General features: G+C 38.9%; 1 protein-coding gene across 2 annotated transcripts in view; it reads left to right on the top strand.

Moving 5' to 3' along the window:
* Nucleotides 1-17329, top strand: part of LOC121646213 (seizure protein 6-like) — a 179942-nt gene that overhangs the window by 146048 nt on the left and 16565 nt on the right. For both annotated transcript variants that reach the window (XM_041995110.1, XM_041995109.1), the window contains 3 exons: nt 2326-2492; nt 5655-5849; nt 7173-7311. In XM_041995110.1, coding sequence (XP_041851044.1) covers nt 2326-2492; nt 5655-5849; nt 7173-7311 — 501 coding nt within the window. The remainder of the gene's footprint in view (nt 1-2325; nt 2493-5654; nt 5850-7172; nt 7312-17329) is intronic.

The following is a 17329-nucleotide window of genomic DNA, read 5'->3' as shown; positions in this document are numbered from 1 at the left end:
TGCAGGGTGGTTTAAGCTGCATAGGGACCTTTTGTCACCAATGCTGTTAAACTGTTTTAATCATATTCTGAAGGGAGGAGAGATGCTAATATCCTGGAAACAAGTCATCATATCTGTTATTTTGAAAGAGTGAAGGGACAGGTCCATTTCAGTTATATATAGATTACAGAATATTTACCTCAATCATTGCAAAAAGGCTAGAAAATATTATTCCTGATCTGATTGGCCACAACCAAACAGGTTCCATTAAAAATAGACAACAACAAGACAATGTAAGAAGTACACTATGCTTAATATTATGAGTCAAAATCAATTGTATCAATTGCCCTGCGTTTGGATGCAGAGAAGGCCTTTGACATGGTGCAATGGTACTTTATTTAGTACTAAAAAGATCTGAATTCAAAGAGCATGGGGTATTTGAAATCTCTGTACAGTCTGGATTAAAATGAATAGAAATCTTTCTACGACTATTATATTGAAGAGAGAGGATGTAGACGGGAGCCCCCTAAGTCCTACTTTGTTCACACTTTTTATAGAGGCCTTGGCTCAATACATTTAAGAAGACAAGGAACTCAATGGCATTCAAGTTACAGGAGGGAGTGGACTTGGATATTGCAGCTTACTGTAAAATGACAACTAAAACAGTCCTTCAACGTAGTAGAACTTACAGCTTAAATAAAACTGATTTCTATAGATATTTACAGCTGAGATACCATTTTAATAAAAACATTAAAAACATTAAAAGGGATGTTCTCCATATGTATGTCTCATTGCCATATTTGTTAATACTTGTAAAGGAAGTGTTGTTTTCAAGGTCCTAAAAAACACTCCAATAAAAATAACTTTTAAAAAAAGTTCACTCTGGAGTTTGATGGAGGCCAGTTAAGACCTGCAGACTAAACAAGGCCTATAAGACCAACAGAAATACCAACACTGTCCAAAAAATTAAAAACTGCTGCCCAAAGTGTCTCTAGAAGAAATGAAACTGTCTCCATTTTTGGTGAAGTGTTACAAACAAGGAGTAAAATAAGAGTGTTCTCTATCAGACTCACTTACCCCGAGTCTTTGAGCTGCAGCTGGAGGCTGTCCTGAAGAAGATCTGTGGACAAATATGAGTCCATGTCCGCAGAAATACTGTAGGAGACTGATGCAGATTAAACTTAAAATTAATGGTTAAAAAAAGAAAAAAAGGATGTTTATGATAGTAAACTGAACTGGTTGAGCAGCTGGATCATGCAGCTGCCACAAGTTCAGTTTCCTTGCTGCAGGTCATCCCCTCTGTCTCTGACCACCTTTCCTGTCCAGCTCTGCCATAAAGACCTCCAGAGACAAAGCAATAACATCTTTAAGAAAAAAAGATTTTCCTGTTCAACCATCCACCTCAAACATATCGTGTCTGGAAAAAGTGAGCTTACAGAGTCAAACAAAGATAAACGGAAAACACGGAATCTGGAATTTAATTAAATGGATTTCATTGGGTCCCCATTAGCATCATATTTCCATCAGCTCCAGAGGTGTTGGCCCCAGTCTGTTTCACACCAAAACTTTAGTTCAATTTCACTTGCAGTTTTAATTAGTTTCTTTCAGAAGAAATAAATTGTCTGTGCTTGTTTGTCACATTAACAAACTACTAAGAGAAATATTAAAAAAAGTGGAAAATATTTAATAGTTTCAGGCTTTTAAATGAGAGGAATACAAGGCTTTAAAATGGAGATGAATAACTGCTTGTAGGGCAGCGTGTCTTGTGGATTATTCACATGGAAACATGTTTCTGGGAAACCACAGGCCAACAGCTGTCAGTGCAACATATAACAGTGACAGCACTATCAATTTAACAGCATGGAGCTCTCATTAGAAAGGACTGAAAGGGAGAGCTACAGGGGGGAAATTAAGAGAATAATCCATCCTGTCTTTCAGAAACAGCTGCTCTAGGCTGCTATAACACTCCTGATACAAGTGTAGAGCTCAGACTGGAGGAGACATGATGATACGGAAAGATGAGAGAGAAATGTGCAGGATAAAAATAGTCAAGTTTGTAAAAGTGTTTGTGTAATGAGCTGAGCTCTGTTAGCTTTTCAAACAGCAGCATCTCTAGCTGCTTTTTAAACGCTTTTTATTAGATCACATACAAATAACATTATGATATAAAAAAATACATGTTCCACAGCTAATGTATCAGATAGGGAAGATAACCTCTGGATCCACAGACAAGAGCAGCAGGATATCACAGACTCACACTAAGCTGAAATGAAAGCACATAGATTATATTTAGATCTGTGGTAATAAATGAGCCATGCTAAATCAGGTTTGTTTACTGTATTTCAGGTTGCTGATCAAGAACGGTAACAGTATAATTGCACCTGTGTTATATGATTCCTATGAAGTTGAATACCTACCAAACGAAGGCCTCCTTAGCACATCCAGGAATCTTTTCATCGAGATTACCACAGATGCTTCAGGAACATCCACTGGCATTGCCATCAGGTACCAAGGTAAGAACAAGAGCAACCTCAAAGACCACAGGGGCCCTGTGAGATTTTGACTGTTCAGAACTTGTCTGATCGATAAAATAAAGTCCATGTCCACACAAGTGATGCTAGCGTTTCAGAGCCTGAAAACTTTTAAATCAATTTCCCAAAGTAAATAAATGGTGGCCATCAAAATCTGCTATAAGGTAATGTTTGAAACCCTATATCCTCAGTCAGAAATAAAAATCTACTTATTAGAACACACCTTGTCCATCCAACCACCCCGGCCCATGTACTGTGGTTTAGTGCATTGTTGGGGAACCTTGGCTCTCGTCCTACAAGTTTTCCATGTGTCCCTGCTCTAAAACACCTGATTCAAATAAATGAGTCACTGTACAGAACTTGGTTTGAATCAGGTTTGTTAGAGCAGAGATACATGGAAAACGTGCAGGAATGCGGCTCTCTAAGACCAGGGTTCCCCATCACTGGTTTAATGAGTCAGTGAGCTGGCAGAGCTACAGTAGTGAAGTAGTTCATGTCTGTCCTGGTAACCTGGAGTTTTTCTGCAAGATTTCATTAATGAAACATGTCTAAGAAACACTACATCGCAGATGAGTCATCCCTATAAAACAAGGAAAATAGGTTGGTAACCACTGAAATAGTACATGCTTAAAGAATATACTACCTTTAGTGGTGGTAAATAATGAATTTTGGTCCAAATTATGATGTTTTTAACCATAACCAAATATTTCTGCTTAGTAAACCATTGGCGTTACTGATGTTAACCAGGAAGTGAAAAGGTACTGTTATAACTTGGGTTGTGTTTACATTTCAACACAGCAGTTGGCAAAATGGCTTCGCATTAGGTGAAGGTGGTCGTGGTCTACCTATTCTGAAAAAAAATTTATAGAACAGGTAGAAGGGAAAAAGGAGTGAGGTATAGAATCAGAATCAGACACACTTTATAGATCCCAGACTGGGAAATTTCAGTGTTTCAGCAGCATAAATGACAGAGAGAAAAAAAACAGTAAATTAAACTGTAAGATGCAAAAAATATAGAACACTTAACAGATTATATATATACGTACAAGATCAAAAACAGAAGTATAGATAGCATGCTGCTGCTGTCGATGAATGAGAGGAGGTCCACCCTGGTCGCAGATAAAAATGAATTCATGCAGCATTTTCTCTTTTTTAAGTCATCCTCAGGTTCATTGTTGTCAGGAACTCACCTGTTTGCTGTCCTAAGACATAACAGAGCTTCTCCACCTTTTGTCCCACATGCATCTTTGCAGTCAGACACTCGGCTCACATCTGCACCTAACAGATTCCTGAACATATTATCTGCGTAATCTGCTTAGGTCTCTGTTTCACTGCTGCAAATGGAATTAAGTCCAGATGGAGCTGCCATGTAACAGATCTCATGATGACCATTAACAGGATGTGAAACTTCTCAGCTCATCTGGAGGTTTTCTCTTTACACTGACTGTTCTCACCAGGGAGAGCAGAAAACCATTGGCAGGACAAGTCATTCAGACGCTGATAATAGCTGAGAGAGAGAGACAGAGAGAGAGAGAGAGAGAGAGAGGAGGCAGAATAATCTAGAAAAACAGCAGCCGTTACCACACAGGTGGTGAGCTGGCAGCCATGTTGTCCAAATTCTGGTCTGAGGGATTTACAGCTCTGTTTGTATCAGAAAGCTTCATGAGTACAAGATGAACGATGGGAAGAGGAAGCTGTTTCACTTCATGTGTGATTTGTTTTAAGCTTTCTGGTTAAAAAGAGAGTTTGTTCAACACCAGTTTAAAAAATAAATGTAATAACGACATGAGCTTCAGAGATCAAATGAAAGCAGAGAGAGAGAGAGAGAGAGAGAGAGAGAGAGAGAGAGAGAGAGAGAGAGAGTATTTAATAGTCTTAGCTTAGCAGTGTGGAGCTAATGCTAATTTCCGGGGTGTGTTTGTTACAACATCCATATTTGACCTTTTTTACCATCCTGATGTTTTGTTCTTGTCGTGTCCAGGTTGTAAAATTTGTTTTGCCAAAAGGAGCTTCATTTATCATTTATTTCTATTATTATTGGGGGGAGTGGTATCTTGGTGGTTACAGACCCCTGAACAAGGCCCCACAGCGCTCCGGGTACAGAAACATGGCAGCCCACTTCTCTATAATAAATCTAGTGATGCAGAAACTAATTTCCCAGTCGGGCTTAATGAAGTTTAATGAAGTATTGGTTTTGATATTTGCCTCCTGTTGATATTTATTATTTTTTATATCTAAGTTTGTCTATTGCTGAATATCCATGAACAAGGAGACAAAGATGCACCAGATAGAAACCAACAGCATCAGCTGTTCTGTCTAAACAGGAAATACCAAATAACCAGCTGCTACACCTGGAAGGAAACAGAAAACCACCTGCAACATCTAAAAACAAACAAGTTGACAATCATCGAGAGCACCTATATAAAGACGGACAAGATGGAAAAAATAATGAATCACAGCAAACATCAGCAACACAAAGAACATGCACGTAGTTGTTGGTGATTTAACCCACAGGACAACACAGTGACTGCATCAGCAAGTTAATGAAAATGGGGGCAAAATATCAGGAATAAAAAGTGATCAGCGATGAGTGTGAACATGCAAATGCGACCAAAACCCTGCAAAGATCAGAAGCAGACCAGGGGGCCACCAAAGACCTGGGAGACCAACAGCTAACCCAGAGCGTGAATCCCAGCCAACTCACCACATGAATGACGGAAGACCCCAACCAGAGCACCCCATGGCCATAAAGCACAGGCCCCAGGGGGCCAGAGACCACCATGCAAGAGGAAAGCCCCAGCCAGAGAACCCCTGCAGTCATTAACGTGCCCTAGGGGGCCAGGGACAACCATGCATCTGCCCAAAAGAGGACCGTTGTGATGTTAACGAAGGTGAAAGATCTGGAAATGCTCATTGGCAGAGTGGCTGACGGGGAGCTTTGTTAGAATCAGAAGACCCCGTTTTGACTGTTGAGGAAGCTCCACTCTGTAAATAATCTGGTTAAATGAAATCTAAAGTTATTTCCTGTAACAAATCTATAAATCATCAAACAACAGTTGAAATGAATATGAATCAATATTGTCATGAAACCAAAGCAGCAATGAATAAAACTATCTGTATATCCACCTGTGTTTTCCTCTGCAGCCTTTGCAGCAGGCCACTGCTACGAACCCTTTGTGAAGTATGGAAATCTGACCAGTAGCGACAGCACTTGGGCGGTGGGAGCTGTGGTGGAGTTTTCCTGTGACCCGGGCTATACCTTAGAACAAGGATCTGTCACCATTGAATGCATGGACCTCAGCAGTCCACAGTGGAACGATACTGAACCTGCCTGCAGAGGTTTGTACCTGAGCCTGAAATAAAAACGTGACCATTTCAGACATTTTACAAATATCATCAACATTCAGGAAGACATCTACTCATGTTCATTCTGTGTTTGGTTCTATGTGAAACTGTTTAAATAACCACGAATGTGCTGTTTTACTACCAGTCATATACACTTTTTTCACAGTTTTCCCAAGTGCTTTTTTAACATATAGCAGATTTTTTTTATGTGCAGCACTTTGGAGACATTTTTTTGTTTTTTAATGTGTTTTAAAAAAGAGGGTGGGGTCAGCACACCACCGGGACAGTCCTGCCATCCATGGAGGACCTCTACACCCAGCAGTGTAGGAGGAAGGCCCCCAAAATCATTAAGGACCCCAGCCACCCCAGTCACAAACTGTTTTGTCTGCTACCATCTGGCAGACGGTTTGGCAGCATTCAAGCCCGTAACACCAGGCTCAGGGACAGCTTTATACCGCAGGGCCATAAGGCTGCTAAATGCTGTCAGCAGCAGCCCCACCATTAAATAACAACATCTTCTTATTGCTTATTATATATTTTTGTATATCTTATTTGTAGTATTCTTGCTTTTTGTGTTTGACTATTTTTATTGTGGTTTATATTTGTTTTTAGCTTTGTTAGGAGAGCCGGGGATCTAAGAATTTCACTGCCAATGATGTAATTGTTGCGCAATGACAATAAAAATTCATTCACTTCTGCAAAAGAGACACCTTCTGGGATATATATATATTTATATTATAGTGTATGTATATAAAGTCAGAATCAATGACAACAGCTTCACATGAAGTCTATTCAACTTTATTTGTATAACATCAACATCTCAGGACACTTTACAGACAAATCAATTTAAGCCAATTCATAATAGATAACAGCCTAGTTAAGGAAAACTAACAGATTGCATTGAATCTTGACTTTGATCCAATCCCCAATCCTGAGCTGCACGGGGCGACAGTGGAAAGGAAAAACTCCCTATTAACAGGAAGGAAAAACTTCCAGCAGAACCCGGAACCGGGAGGGCAGCCATCTGCCTCAACCAGTTTGGGTGGAGAGGACGAGAAAGAGGGACCAACAGGCATCACAACTTTTAGCCAGGAAGACCTGCGGAGAGAGGAGAAGAGAAAAACTGTATGTTAATGATGCCAGTACTGTCATATGTTTATACGTGGAAGATAAGGAGCAGAGGTGTCACTGTGTACCACCAATCCTTGTCTGCTTTGTCTTCATCATTATAAAACATCTCCATTTTTATCAGAATTAAGCCATCAAAGGTCTAATCATCTAGAATTGTTGACAAACTGGTCTCTGTATGTGTTTCAGCTGTTTGTAGTGGTGAGATCACAGACTCTGCTGGAGTTGTTCTCTCTCCTAATTGGCCTGAAGCCTACGATAAGGGACAGGACTGTATCTGGGGAATCCATGTCCAGGAAGACAGGAGGATCATGCTGGACATCCAGGAGTAAGTCCCACTTTAAACCACTTTACCACAGACCTGTTATCTGAACATCAACCCCAGCCACCAGCTGGTGAGGAGGCACATCTCCATGACGGCTAAAACACCTCAGTAACACAATGTGATGCTGATGAAAAAGCGCTCAGCGTGTGAATGAAATGTGTGAGAGTCACACAGAGAAAGGTTAATTAGGTGCAGCGGAGAAAACTAATTATATCAGAGAGGATGTGTTTGAGGGAGCCGTACCCTCCCACCCCCACCCTCCACTCCTGTAATAGCTGCTATGTGGAGTAAAGTGGCAAGTGTACAGCATGGAAATGTGTGTTTCCTGTGATTGCGATGCCAAGGTGACGACACGGAGGAGCACACCCACCATGTTAGAGTTTGATAAGCCAGTCAGCCATAGAAAATCATTTGCCATTTGCAAGCAAATTAAAAAAAGGCCCATTTGTGGATGTGGAGGATGCATCTCAAGCTGTGTTTTTTTCTCTCTCTCTCAGCAGCGCCTGGGTTGAGTTGTACCTTTTGAAGCATTGATTAATGACCTCCGCTGCTTTTTGTGCAAACAGAAGTAATTGCTCTTGTTAATGCGTGAGAGCAGTTAAAGAACAGAGAGACAAATGTTAGGAGAAGTATGCTCAGACCAGGACATGTACTGACTTCAAAACTTTGACAATTTTCTAAATTTAAGGAAATAATTGTTGTATCACGGCTATTAAGAGACCCAACTCACAGTCAGTTCCAGTCTGTACCGAGGATGACTGTTAACGTCAGCTGTCACAAGGCTTTGATGAACCTATTAGTCTCAACATGAGATCCTACAATACAGAAGATGTTTATACACACCAGGAAGCAGCAATCCATCATTTTGGTATGTAGGATACCAAAATTATGGGGAGAAACTCAGCTAAAAGACTCTACCAAGCACTGGCATCCAAACCAAACACAATTTCTGTCTCATCACCGTGAGACAGAAATTCTCATCAGCAGATGGCTTCCTGAGATATTTACCTGTGTAACACCTCTATTAAAACACCTGGAAAATTGCTGTTTTTATGGTCTACTGTAGCACAGCTCCTCATCAGACATTACTTTACTCATTCCTAGGATTACAGAATTCCAAGGACTACTTTATTAAATCCTGGGACTAAATTACTCATTCCTATGACGACTTTACTCATTTTTAGGACTAGTTAATTCTAGGTGAACTGGGCTACTATCTTCTGGTTTCCACAGAAAGTAATGTGGTTTTCTTTCAGGAGGAGGTAACCATTTACTCTACTGCTTTCCAGCTGAATTTACACTGTAACACTTGATTCTGACACTTCTGTAGTAATCTCATGTCTCAGCTTTTTGTAGAGACCAAGATTATACATACAGCCCTTGTAGTTGTGAAGATGTACTTCATTCATTTTGCGTATGTCATTTCAGACAGAAGGCAGAAAAAAGTCATGCAAAGATTAAGACATCAGTTAAAAAGTTCAACAACACCTGGTCAGAGTGAGTCCAGGACCCCACTGCTCAGTGTGAGGTCATGAACAGTAAGCTTGACCTGCTTCATGCAGCAGGTGCTCCAGCTTTCCCTGCAGACTGTTACAGACACATTTAGTTTGTTGGGACATTTCTCAGATGATGCTTCCTACCATCTGCTCCTGGAGCTCATCTGGTGCTGCATCTGATCTTAGATTATCAAGGGATTCAGATTTCTATGGAGAAGCAGCCCAATTCAATACATGAAGAATTAAACATTACATTATTCATTAAAATTGGAAAGACATTAAATAAATCGCTATCTTAATTTATTAATTATCTAAATTAATTTAATTAATTTAAATTGAAATAGTTTAATAATTTATTATATTTGTAATTAAAAGCTTTAAAGTATTTGAAATATCAGATTGTTTAATATGTAATCACATAATATCACGATTTAATGATTATCTCATTTGTTCTGAGCTGCAGTGCATGATAGATTAATTTAAACTGAACTTTGACTGATATCTGAGTCGTTCTTCTGCTTAGCAAGTTACTTGATCTGTAGAAAAATAGTTTTACTTGTTATGTTGCTGTAAGTCCAACCAGAGTTGTACATATTTAAAATAACACGATTGCGTGTAACATCAATGTTACGTCAGATCAGTGGTTCCAAAACTGGGGAGCGGAGTTATGACTGGAGGGGGAAGGGGGAAGGACCGACCTAGGACTGGCCAGTAAAGGTCAAGTAATGTTAATGGTCAATGGTGGGTAATATTTAGAGACCACAGTGTGCTGTATGTCTCAAACTATTACCATCTGACAGTATGAGGCCAAACGTGCTCTTGGGGCCTTGTCATCCTGAACAAAAAGAAAAGCCTGTTAAATACTTTAGAAATAAACTGTTAATCTGTATAAAGCAGAGTTGTTTTACTAAAGCAGCATCTGTCTCATTGAAAGCTCAAACCACCTGAAGTAGTTTTCTGGTTTAAAAGATCTCACAATATAACAGAAGAACAGATTCCTTCTGCCACTGACATGATTTTAACTACAGTTTAACAAAGTAGCAGCCAATAAACTAAAGACTATTTCGTGGCACATTTCTTTGTACATTTCTTTGTAAGCATCAGGGTGCATGTGGTAGTGGAATCAAAGGTTTGACATTGTTGTCGATGAAAAGGAGGCTCGGGAGAAATAATTTGGGAACCACTACAATAGATAAACTTTACCATCTTTAACCCTCCTGTTATCTAACACATTTCACCCTTCGGGTCAATCTGACCCCAGATATATTTGCCTTCAGAAAAAGATTTACAGAAAATTGACCAAGTTTTTGTGGTAGGCACTTTATTTGTTGAATACATAAATAACCTCTTCATAATAAAACCTTGACCTGTCCTCTAGTACCACCATCAGGCCAAACTTTAAAATTAGAATTAATTTTGAAAAGTTTTTATCCAAATCTTCTTAAATTTGTTGACAATTTTAATTACCACAAGATTATGAACCATATTAGTTTTGGTAATGATATGACCTTTTCTGCAGCCTCACCATCAGGTCAAACTTGATGTTTTCAACTTGGCTGACTGCATATCTGGTGGGGCCTGGAACCATTTTTAGAATAGTAGAAGCGCTATGTCTACCCTGCTGTTGAAGTGGGGAAAGGGACCATTTCAACTTTCCATTTTTGGAAGGGTTTGTGTATAATGGTGATTCAGTGACAACAGGAGGGTCAAAACTCTCCTTATCATCAGATAAGAATGGCTGAAAAACAGAGTCAATGGTTCACCACAATCCTCTGTCTCAGACACATTCTGCTCTATGTCAGTGTCACTGTCAAAGAGCTCTTCCAAAACATCATTGACAGTTAACCTTTTCCCAAAGGACATTTTCAAGAGAGAGTGCAGACTACAGTACATACAGAGCACAGTAGTAATTATTTGGATAGAGGGCTGCCGTCCAAACTTTTATATGTTTGCTCCTCCCTTATTTTCCAAATGTTCTTGCGAGAACACCCCACCCCTAATACCATTTCTATTTTGGCAGGTCAGAGTCAACACACACACACAGTCATCTCCATGGTGCGGGAAAGTCCTCATGAAAATATTGTTTCTCCTCCTTCATGTCATGTATAAATTCAAAAGTATCAACTCCACCTGCAGGTGTGGGCATGTTAGGCCACACGCTGGTTACATACAGGCAGACATGTTTTATACAGCTAAAACAGCTTGGGGTCAAATTGACCCCAGAGTAACACCAACGTGTGCAATATGTGTTCAGCACACTGTTTTATTCTAAATCAATTATACTCGTCAAATTAGTAAAAGTCATGAAATATGAGGCAAAAAACTAGTCAACTATAATTTTGTTTAATAATAACCCTGAATGGGGTCAAATTGACCCCAAGGATAATAGGAGGGTTCCCAGTTACTGAACACTTCCCTTTACTTTGTGGTACAAAGCTACTGTTTATCCTCAAGGAGGTGAAACATTTTAAATGGATTTCCTTTTTTATGTCCTGCTTTACAGGTTGGTGAAACATCCTCAACAATCACACCTTGCTCATTTTTTTAGAAGCAAAGAAATCCAACCAGGATGATTAAATCCATTAGTTTGGAGAACTCCTCCTCTGCTGTAGAAGAGATCTCTTTACAAATATTTATTCTCAGTATATATCTGACGAAACACACTGAAAGTAGTCCTCTGCTACACTAGTAGCAGTGGACTGACATTTTTCTGGTGCCTCGGAAGCAGTTGAGGGGTTAAGGGCCTCGCTAAGGGGCCCACAGTGGTTCACCCAGAACCCAGGTTCCTCAGTCCCAAGCCCACTTCTGTCACCACTAGGTTACTAATCCTAGTGTACTTTCCCACTCTTAACATGGAAGGAAAACAAAGTAACACAAGCGGTAACACACAGATGTTGTGTAACGTTGTTTTCCTGCCTGATCTAATCAGTTAGTTCAGACATGATCCCACATGGAATGTCATGATATTGAGGATCTTAAGAATTAATTAATCAAAGCGTTTAATACTGCGATTAATTGTGAAATTAAGGCATAGCTACAATCAGTAACAAATGAAAGCTCTGTCCATGACAGCATGGTCAACCAGGGTAATGTTACAATAAACTCCAGAAAATAAAAACACTGATAGAAACATGTTCACTGTCAGCAATGACCTTGAAGAAAATGACCTTGGAGAGTTCTCACTCTCTCATCCAGGACTAAACCCTCTTGCTCTGCCTTAGTGTTTTTATTCACCACTTTCTGTTCTACCTCTGCAGAGGTCTCTCACTTTGTAGAAAAAGATTTCCCTGATTTCCTGCTGTAAACATCATGACTGTCAGAATCAGGGTTATCACCAGATATTACATCGGGCCTGCTAGAAGAGAAGACTTTTAATCATGGTTCAGTCATGGTTTAATCAGTACACAAACATCCCCTGCAGACGTTTTAAACAGAAATCTTGTTTGTACTTACCCTCTTACATCCAATGAAATGCCATGGCAGTTTTTTTTTTACTTTTGTTCACACTTGTTCAGTATATTCTCTCAAGAGATTTCATAATTTTATCTGGTGGAATAAAAAGTCTCAGAGACAGGAAATTATTTTCCTTTCCACACAATTCACACAATGTTTCCAGTATGTGGTTGTGAATGTGCCCCACAGCTTTTAGACTTCTTCACATGAAATTAAAAGAAAACTAGATGTATCTCTATTACATGTGTGTTTACTGAATTTGGAAAGAAATCATCAGTAAACATTTGTATTCAGACTAAACTTGATGTGTCAGCAAATATCTTGGTTCAGATTTGTGGAAAAATACCTGAACAGGGATTTTCACTTAGAAATGCATTTAAATAGAAAACCTCCTCAGAGTCTGACCATATGTCATGCAGAGAGATTTCTTTAGTTCTCCCTGAGCTCTCAGAGTCATAGATGATATTTCTATATACAAGGACGTTAGAAAAGATCCTGAGTTGTGTTCCTTGATGAAATTATTCAGAAGGCTGACTCTGTGCTTGGTCTCAGGCTGGAGTCTTTTAAAATCTTGGTGGAAAGGAGAATCCTGAATAGACTATTATCCATCATGGACAATGATCAGCACCCTCTCCATCACACAGTGGACAGATGGCGAAGAACCTTCTCTCACAGGCTGCTCCAGCTCCGCTGTCGAAAGAACAGACACAGGAAATCTTTCCTACCGCACGCCATCTCACTGTACAATAACAGCTAATAATCCGGTCATAACATATTTTTATACACACTGTTCGCTGTATTTATATGTTCGCTGCACCTTATATTTATATATATATCTGTCTGTCTGTCTATCTGTCTATCTAGTATGTGTTTAACAGCCTTCATGAAAGATCAGAAAAAAATAAAAGGTGCAACAATAAGAATATATCATATTGTCACCTGCCTCTGCATGGAACTGATGATAAAAACCTGCCTTTCTAAACCAGCAGGCCAAACTTAATGACCATCAAGGTGGAACTTCATTATGAATAGTTCCACATTCTGGGAGAAAATAGACAAAAGATGTGGAAATAAATCTTCTGAAGGATGCTAGTTCAGCTGATTTATTAGAAATAAAAGAGATGGCAAATCAGCTGTTATTTCATATAACAGGTGAACATCCATCCATCCATCCATCCATCCATCCATCCATCCATCCATCCATCCATCCATCCATCCATCCATCCATCCATTCATCCATCCATCCATCCATGCATCCATCCATCCATCCATCCATCCATCCATCCATGCATCCATCCATCCATCCATCCATCCATGCATCCATCCATCCACCCATCCATCCATCCATCCATGCATCCATCCATCCATCCATCCATCCATCCATCCATCCATCCATCCATCCATCCATGCATCCATCCATCCATCCATCCATCCATCCATCCATCCATCCATCCATCCATGCATCCATCCATCCATCCATCCATCCATCCATCCATCCATCCATCCATCCATGCATCCATCCATCCATCCATCCATCCATCCATCCATCCATCCATCCATCCATCGATCAGGACCTATGTAAACTGTGTCAGCTTGTTAAAGTTAATGGTTGCTGTATTATTTTTTTCTCCTTCATATAATTGGCTGATGTTTCCTACATTATGTCTCATACAGCTGTGTACTCCATACACTTTGGTTTGGTATTCTCTGCATGTGTCGAATTTGTCTATGAAGCAGCCAGCGTTTTGTACTTCTTTGTTTTGTCATGCTGCCATCTAGTGAAGGTTTTGATGACACCCCACACCAACCATCACAATTTGGTAGCCTTCAATCATCGCAGTTGTAAAAATAATATATAAACTGGTATTAAAGTTTGAGTGGAATATTATAAAACACAGGAAATCGAAAAAAAGGGGAAAAACTGAAGCTCCACTTGATCCATAAATTTTTTTCCCCGACATTGTTTGATTTATTGACTTTTAAATTAATTTGCATGATTTGAAAATGTTTATATTCTGTTTTATTTAGATTCCAGAGCTTCATCTGATGTGTGTAGAGTTGAAATGGCTTGACTAAGCATGTTATATTAGTGACATGAAGGAAAAATAATATTATTATCATACAGAACACTGAAGTATTCTTCAGGCTGCAGGCTTCCTCTCTGTAGTCCAGACTGTGGAGGATTAGAAACAGTAGATAATGAAAGTGAGTAGAAGGAAGAGAGATAACTGCAGTTTGTCCCCAGGCCTGGATGAAACTCACTCCTGCATAATTTTGCTTCTCCTAATTGTACTAAAACAAATGAGTTTGTGGGAGTAGAAGCTGATTGGTTTTCTCTACAGATGGGATGCCTCAGCACACAAAGCCTTGTTTAGCTTGAGCTCAACAAATCTGATGCCGGCTAATAACATTCCTCAGTCTGCGTTGCTCTGTGACCTGGAGAGAAGCTTCATCTCCCACATTAACATGAACACTGAATAGGACATATAAGAAACAAACTGAGGGGATGAGAGGGAGGGAGACAGATTAAAGTTTATTCTCATGGAACGTAAAGGGAGGAACATGAGGTGGCAACAGGAAATGAAAGCTGTTATTTCCTGGTGTCCCCCTTGAGGTCAGATGAGTGGTGGTCTCTAAGTCAGTAAAAAAAAGAGCCTCAATTACCATAAAAGTTTAAGGAATTTTCTCTTATAACTTTTCAGAGTAGTTTAACCTGTATTTTATTTATTTATTTTTATTTTAATTTGTACATTGCATCTTGGGAAGAAGACCTTTTTTTCAAGCTTAAACAGTCCTGTGTTCTGGAGTCAGCTTTAGAATCCTAATGACTCACTTTTCACCAGATTCAAAGATCAGTACCAAAGTGAAAAGACTCATGGGAAATCTATTTTCAGCAGAAATTTAACCTTTTGTTATTGTTACCCTCTAAATTTGAGTTAAGTGCTTTGCTCCCAGGGCATGTACTGTGGTAGTACAGAATTTTCTGCTTTTGGATAAACAGTAGTGTCTTGGTAGTTTTCTGCCAGGACCTGTGTTTTTGGATGGAATTTTTTAGTGTGTATATTACGAGACATGTTAGCTGAAAGTTTGGGAGAACACCACGGTTCTTTAAAGGAGTGCTTCTCAGAAAATAGTCATAACAAACTGGACAGAGACTGGTCTAACTCTAATTGGTCAGTGAAGGCTTTAATGATGACTGCTGCATGTGTTGGAAGAGATAGAGAAATTAGAGAACAACAACCATCTTAATTTTACTTAGTTAGACCTACTAGGAGAGTGTTAAACAGAGCAGTCATTAAACATCAGTGTGTGGTGTGTTTAAGATCCTGTTATGAGTGAAAAAACAAATGTAAGTCACAGCACTGTTCCACATTTTAATTAATGTTCACTCCCACCTCTCATAGTGAAAGATAATCAATATATAAATACCACATCAGGGTCATATTCATACCAGACCGAGGGCTACAGCTCAGAGGAGAAGTGTAACTGTCAGCGCGCCTGCCTAAAGCTGACAGAAGATAAATAGTTCATCCCATGGAAACACAAACACCACACCACTTTTCATCTATTCACTCGCACACTTATTTATTTCTCATTTTGTAAAAAAAAAAAAAAAAGAAGAAGAAGAAGAAGAAAAAAAAAAGAAAAATACCAAATAAAAGCAGAAAAAAAAGCTTAAAAAAACTTTAATCTCCCGTCAGGCTAACTGATGTGTCTATTAATTCCATGCTTGTTGAAGCCATCCTATAATGATTAATAGCTCAGTCTCAGGCTGGCTAATGACTTTTATCAGCAGCTGCTAGCAACAGCAAGACTCTCATCATTTCTTAATTCTGGCTAAGCTATTTGTTCCATGCTGAATCTTCTCTTAACATACTAGCCCAGCCTGAAGCTACATATTTAATCAGCTCTGACGCTGCTGTGGTCAGATCCGCACAGATAATCATCCACCTGCCTGTGACAGCAGATGATGGGACTGCTCCATCCATCCATCCATCCATCCATCCATCCATCCAATTTGTATTAATCCAAATTCACCTTAGGAAGTGGCAGAAGTAGGCGTGTCATTTTGAACATGCACACATCTTTAACTCAATCAATCTGTAACTAATTCCACACTTTGACACCACATATTGAAATGCACATCTGTTTTAAAGCAGTCCTTGCAAACTGGTATTTAAAATGAAATTTCCTTCTATTTTCCTGGTCTTCTGAATTAAAACCAAACAACTTCTGCAAACTTTGCGGTAATACTTTGCTTGTGGCTTGTACATTACATACCTAATAATGTTTGTAACTCAACTAAAGTTTGAGTTTAGGTTTCATAAGTGTTGACTTAATAAACAGTATGTGGGTGTGCTCTCTTGAATCAGCTTTGTGAATAATTCTTATTGCTCTTTTTTGTAAAAGACACAAAGGCTTTATATTGCTCATATATGTATTACTCCACACTTCCACACAATAACTTAAATATGGCAGGATAAGTGAACAATACAAAATCTGTAATACATTTTAATTGAACACATACTTTGCTTTGTTCAAACAGATATATTCTTTGTCATCTTTGTTTTGATATGTTATATGAGATTTCCATGTCAGTTTATCATCTATTATCGCAACCAAAAACCTAAGCTTAAACACTCTCTCAATATTGACTCCATCTATACTAATAAAAGCATCTTTTTTTTCCTTGTAAAAACCATAAACTTAGTTTTGTTTAGATATAGAAATAACTGTTTTTTATCAAACCAGTTTTTAAGTTCAACCATTTCTTTTACTATACTTTTAAGCTTTTAAGCCATTTCCTGAACTAAAAAATTTATGTCATTGGCAAACAAAACAAACTGTAACCATTTTGACACATCAGTTATGTCATTAATATATTAAATAAAAAGTTTAGGCCACAAAACTGAGCCTTGTGGAACTCCACATTCAATACTCATGCACTCCAACATATTACCAGCAAACTGTACATACTGTTGTCTGTTTTCCAAATAACTACTTAAGACTACTCCTCTCACCCCATATGTCCATAATTTAGATATTAAAAGAAAAGGATCTATAGTGTCAAA

The sequence above is a fragment of the Melanotaenia boesemani genome, chromosome 9 (genome assembly GCF_017639745.1).
Source record: "Melanotaenia boesemani isolate fMelBoe1 chromosome 9, fMelBoe1.pri, whole genome shotgun sequence".
NCBI classification, from domain to species: domain Eukaryota; kingdom Metazoa; phylum Chordata; class Actinopteri; order Atheriniformes; family Melanotaeniidae; genus Melanotaenia; species Melanotaenia boesemani.
The sequence above is the reverse complement of the archived record's forward strand: the minus strand, read 5'-3'. Positions and strand labels throughout refer to the sequence as shown.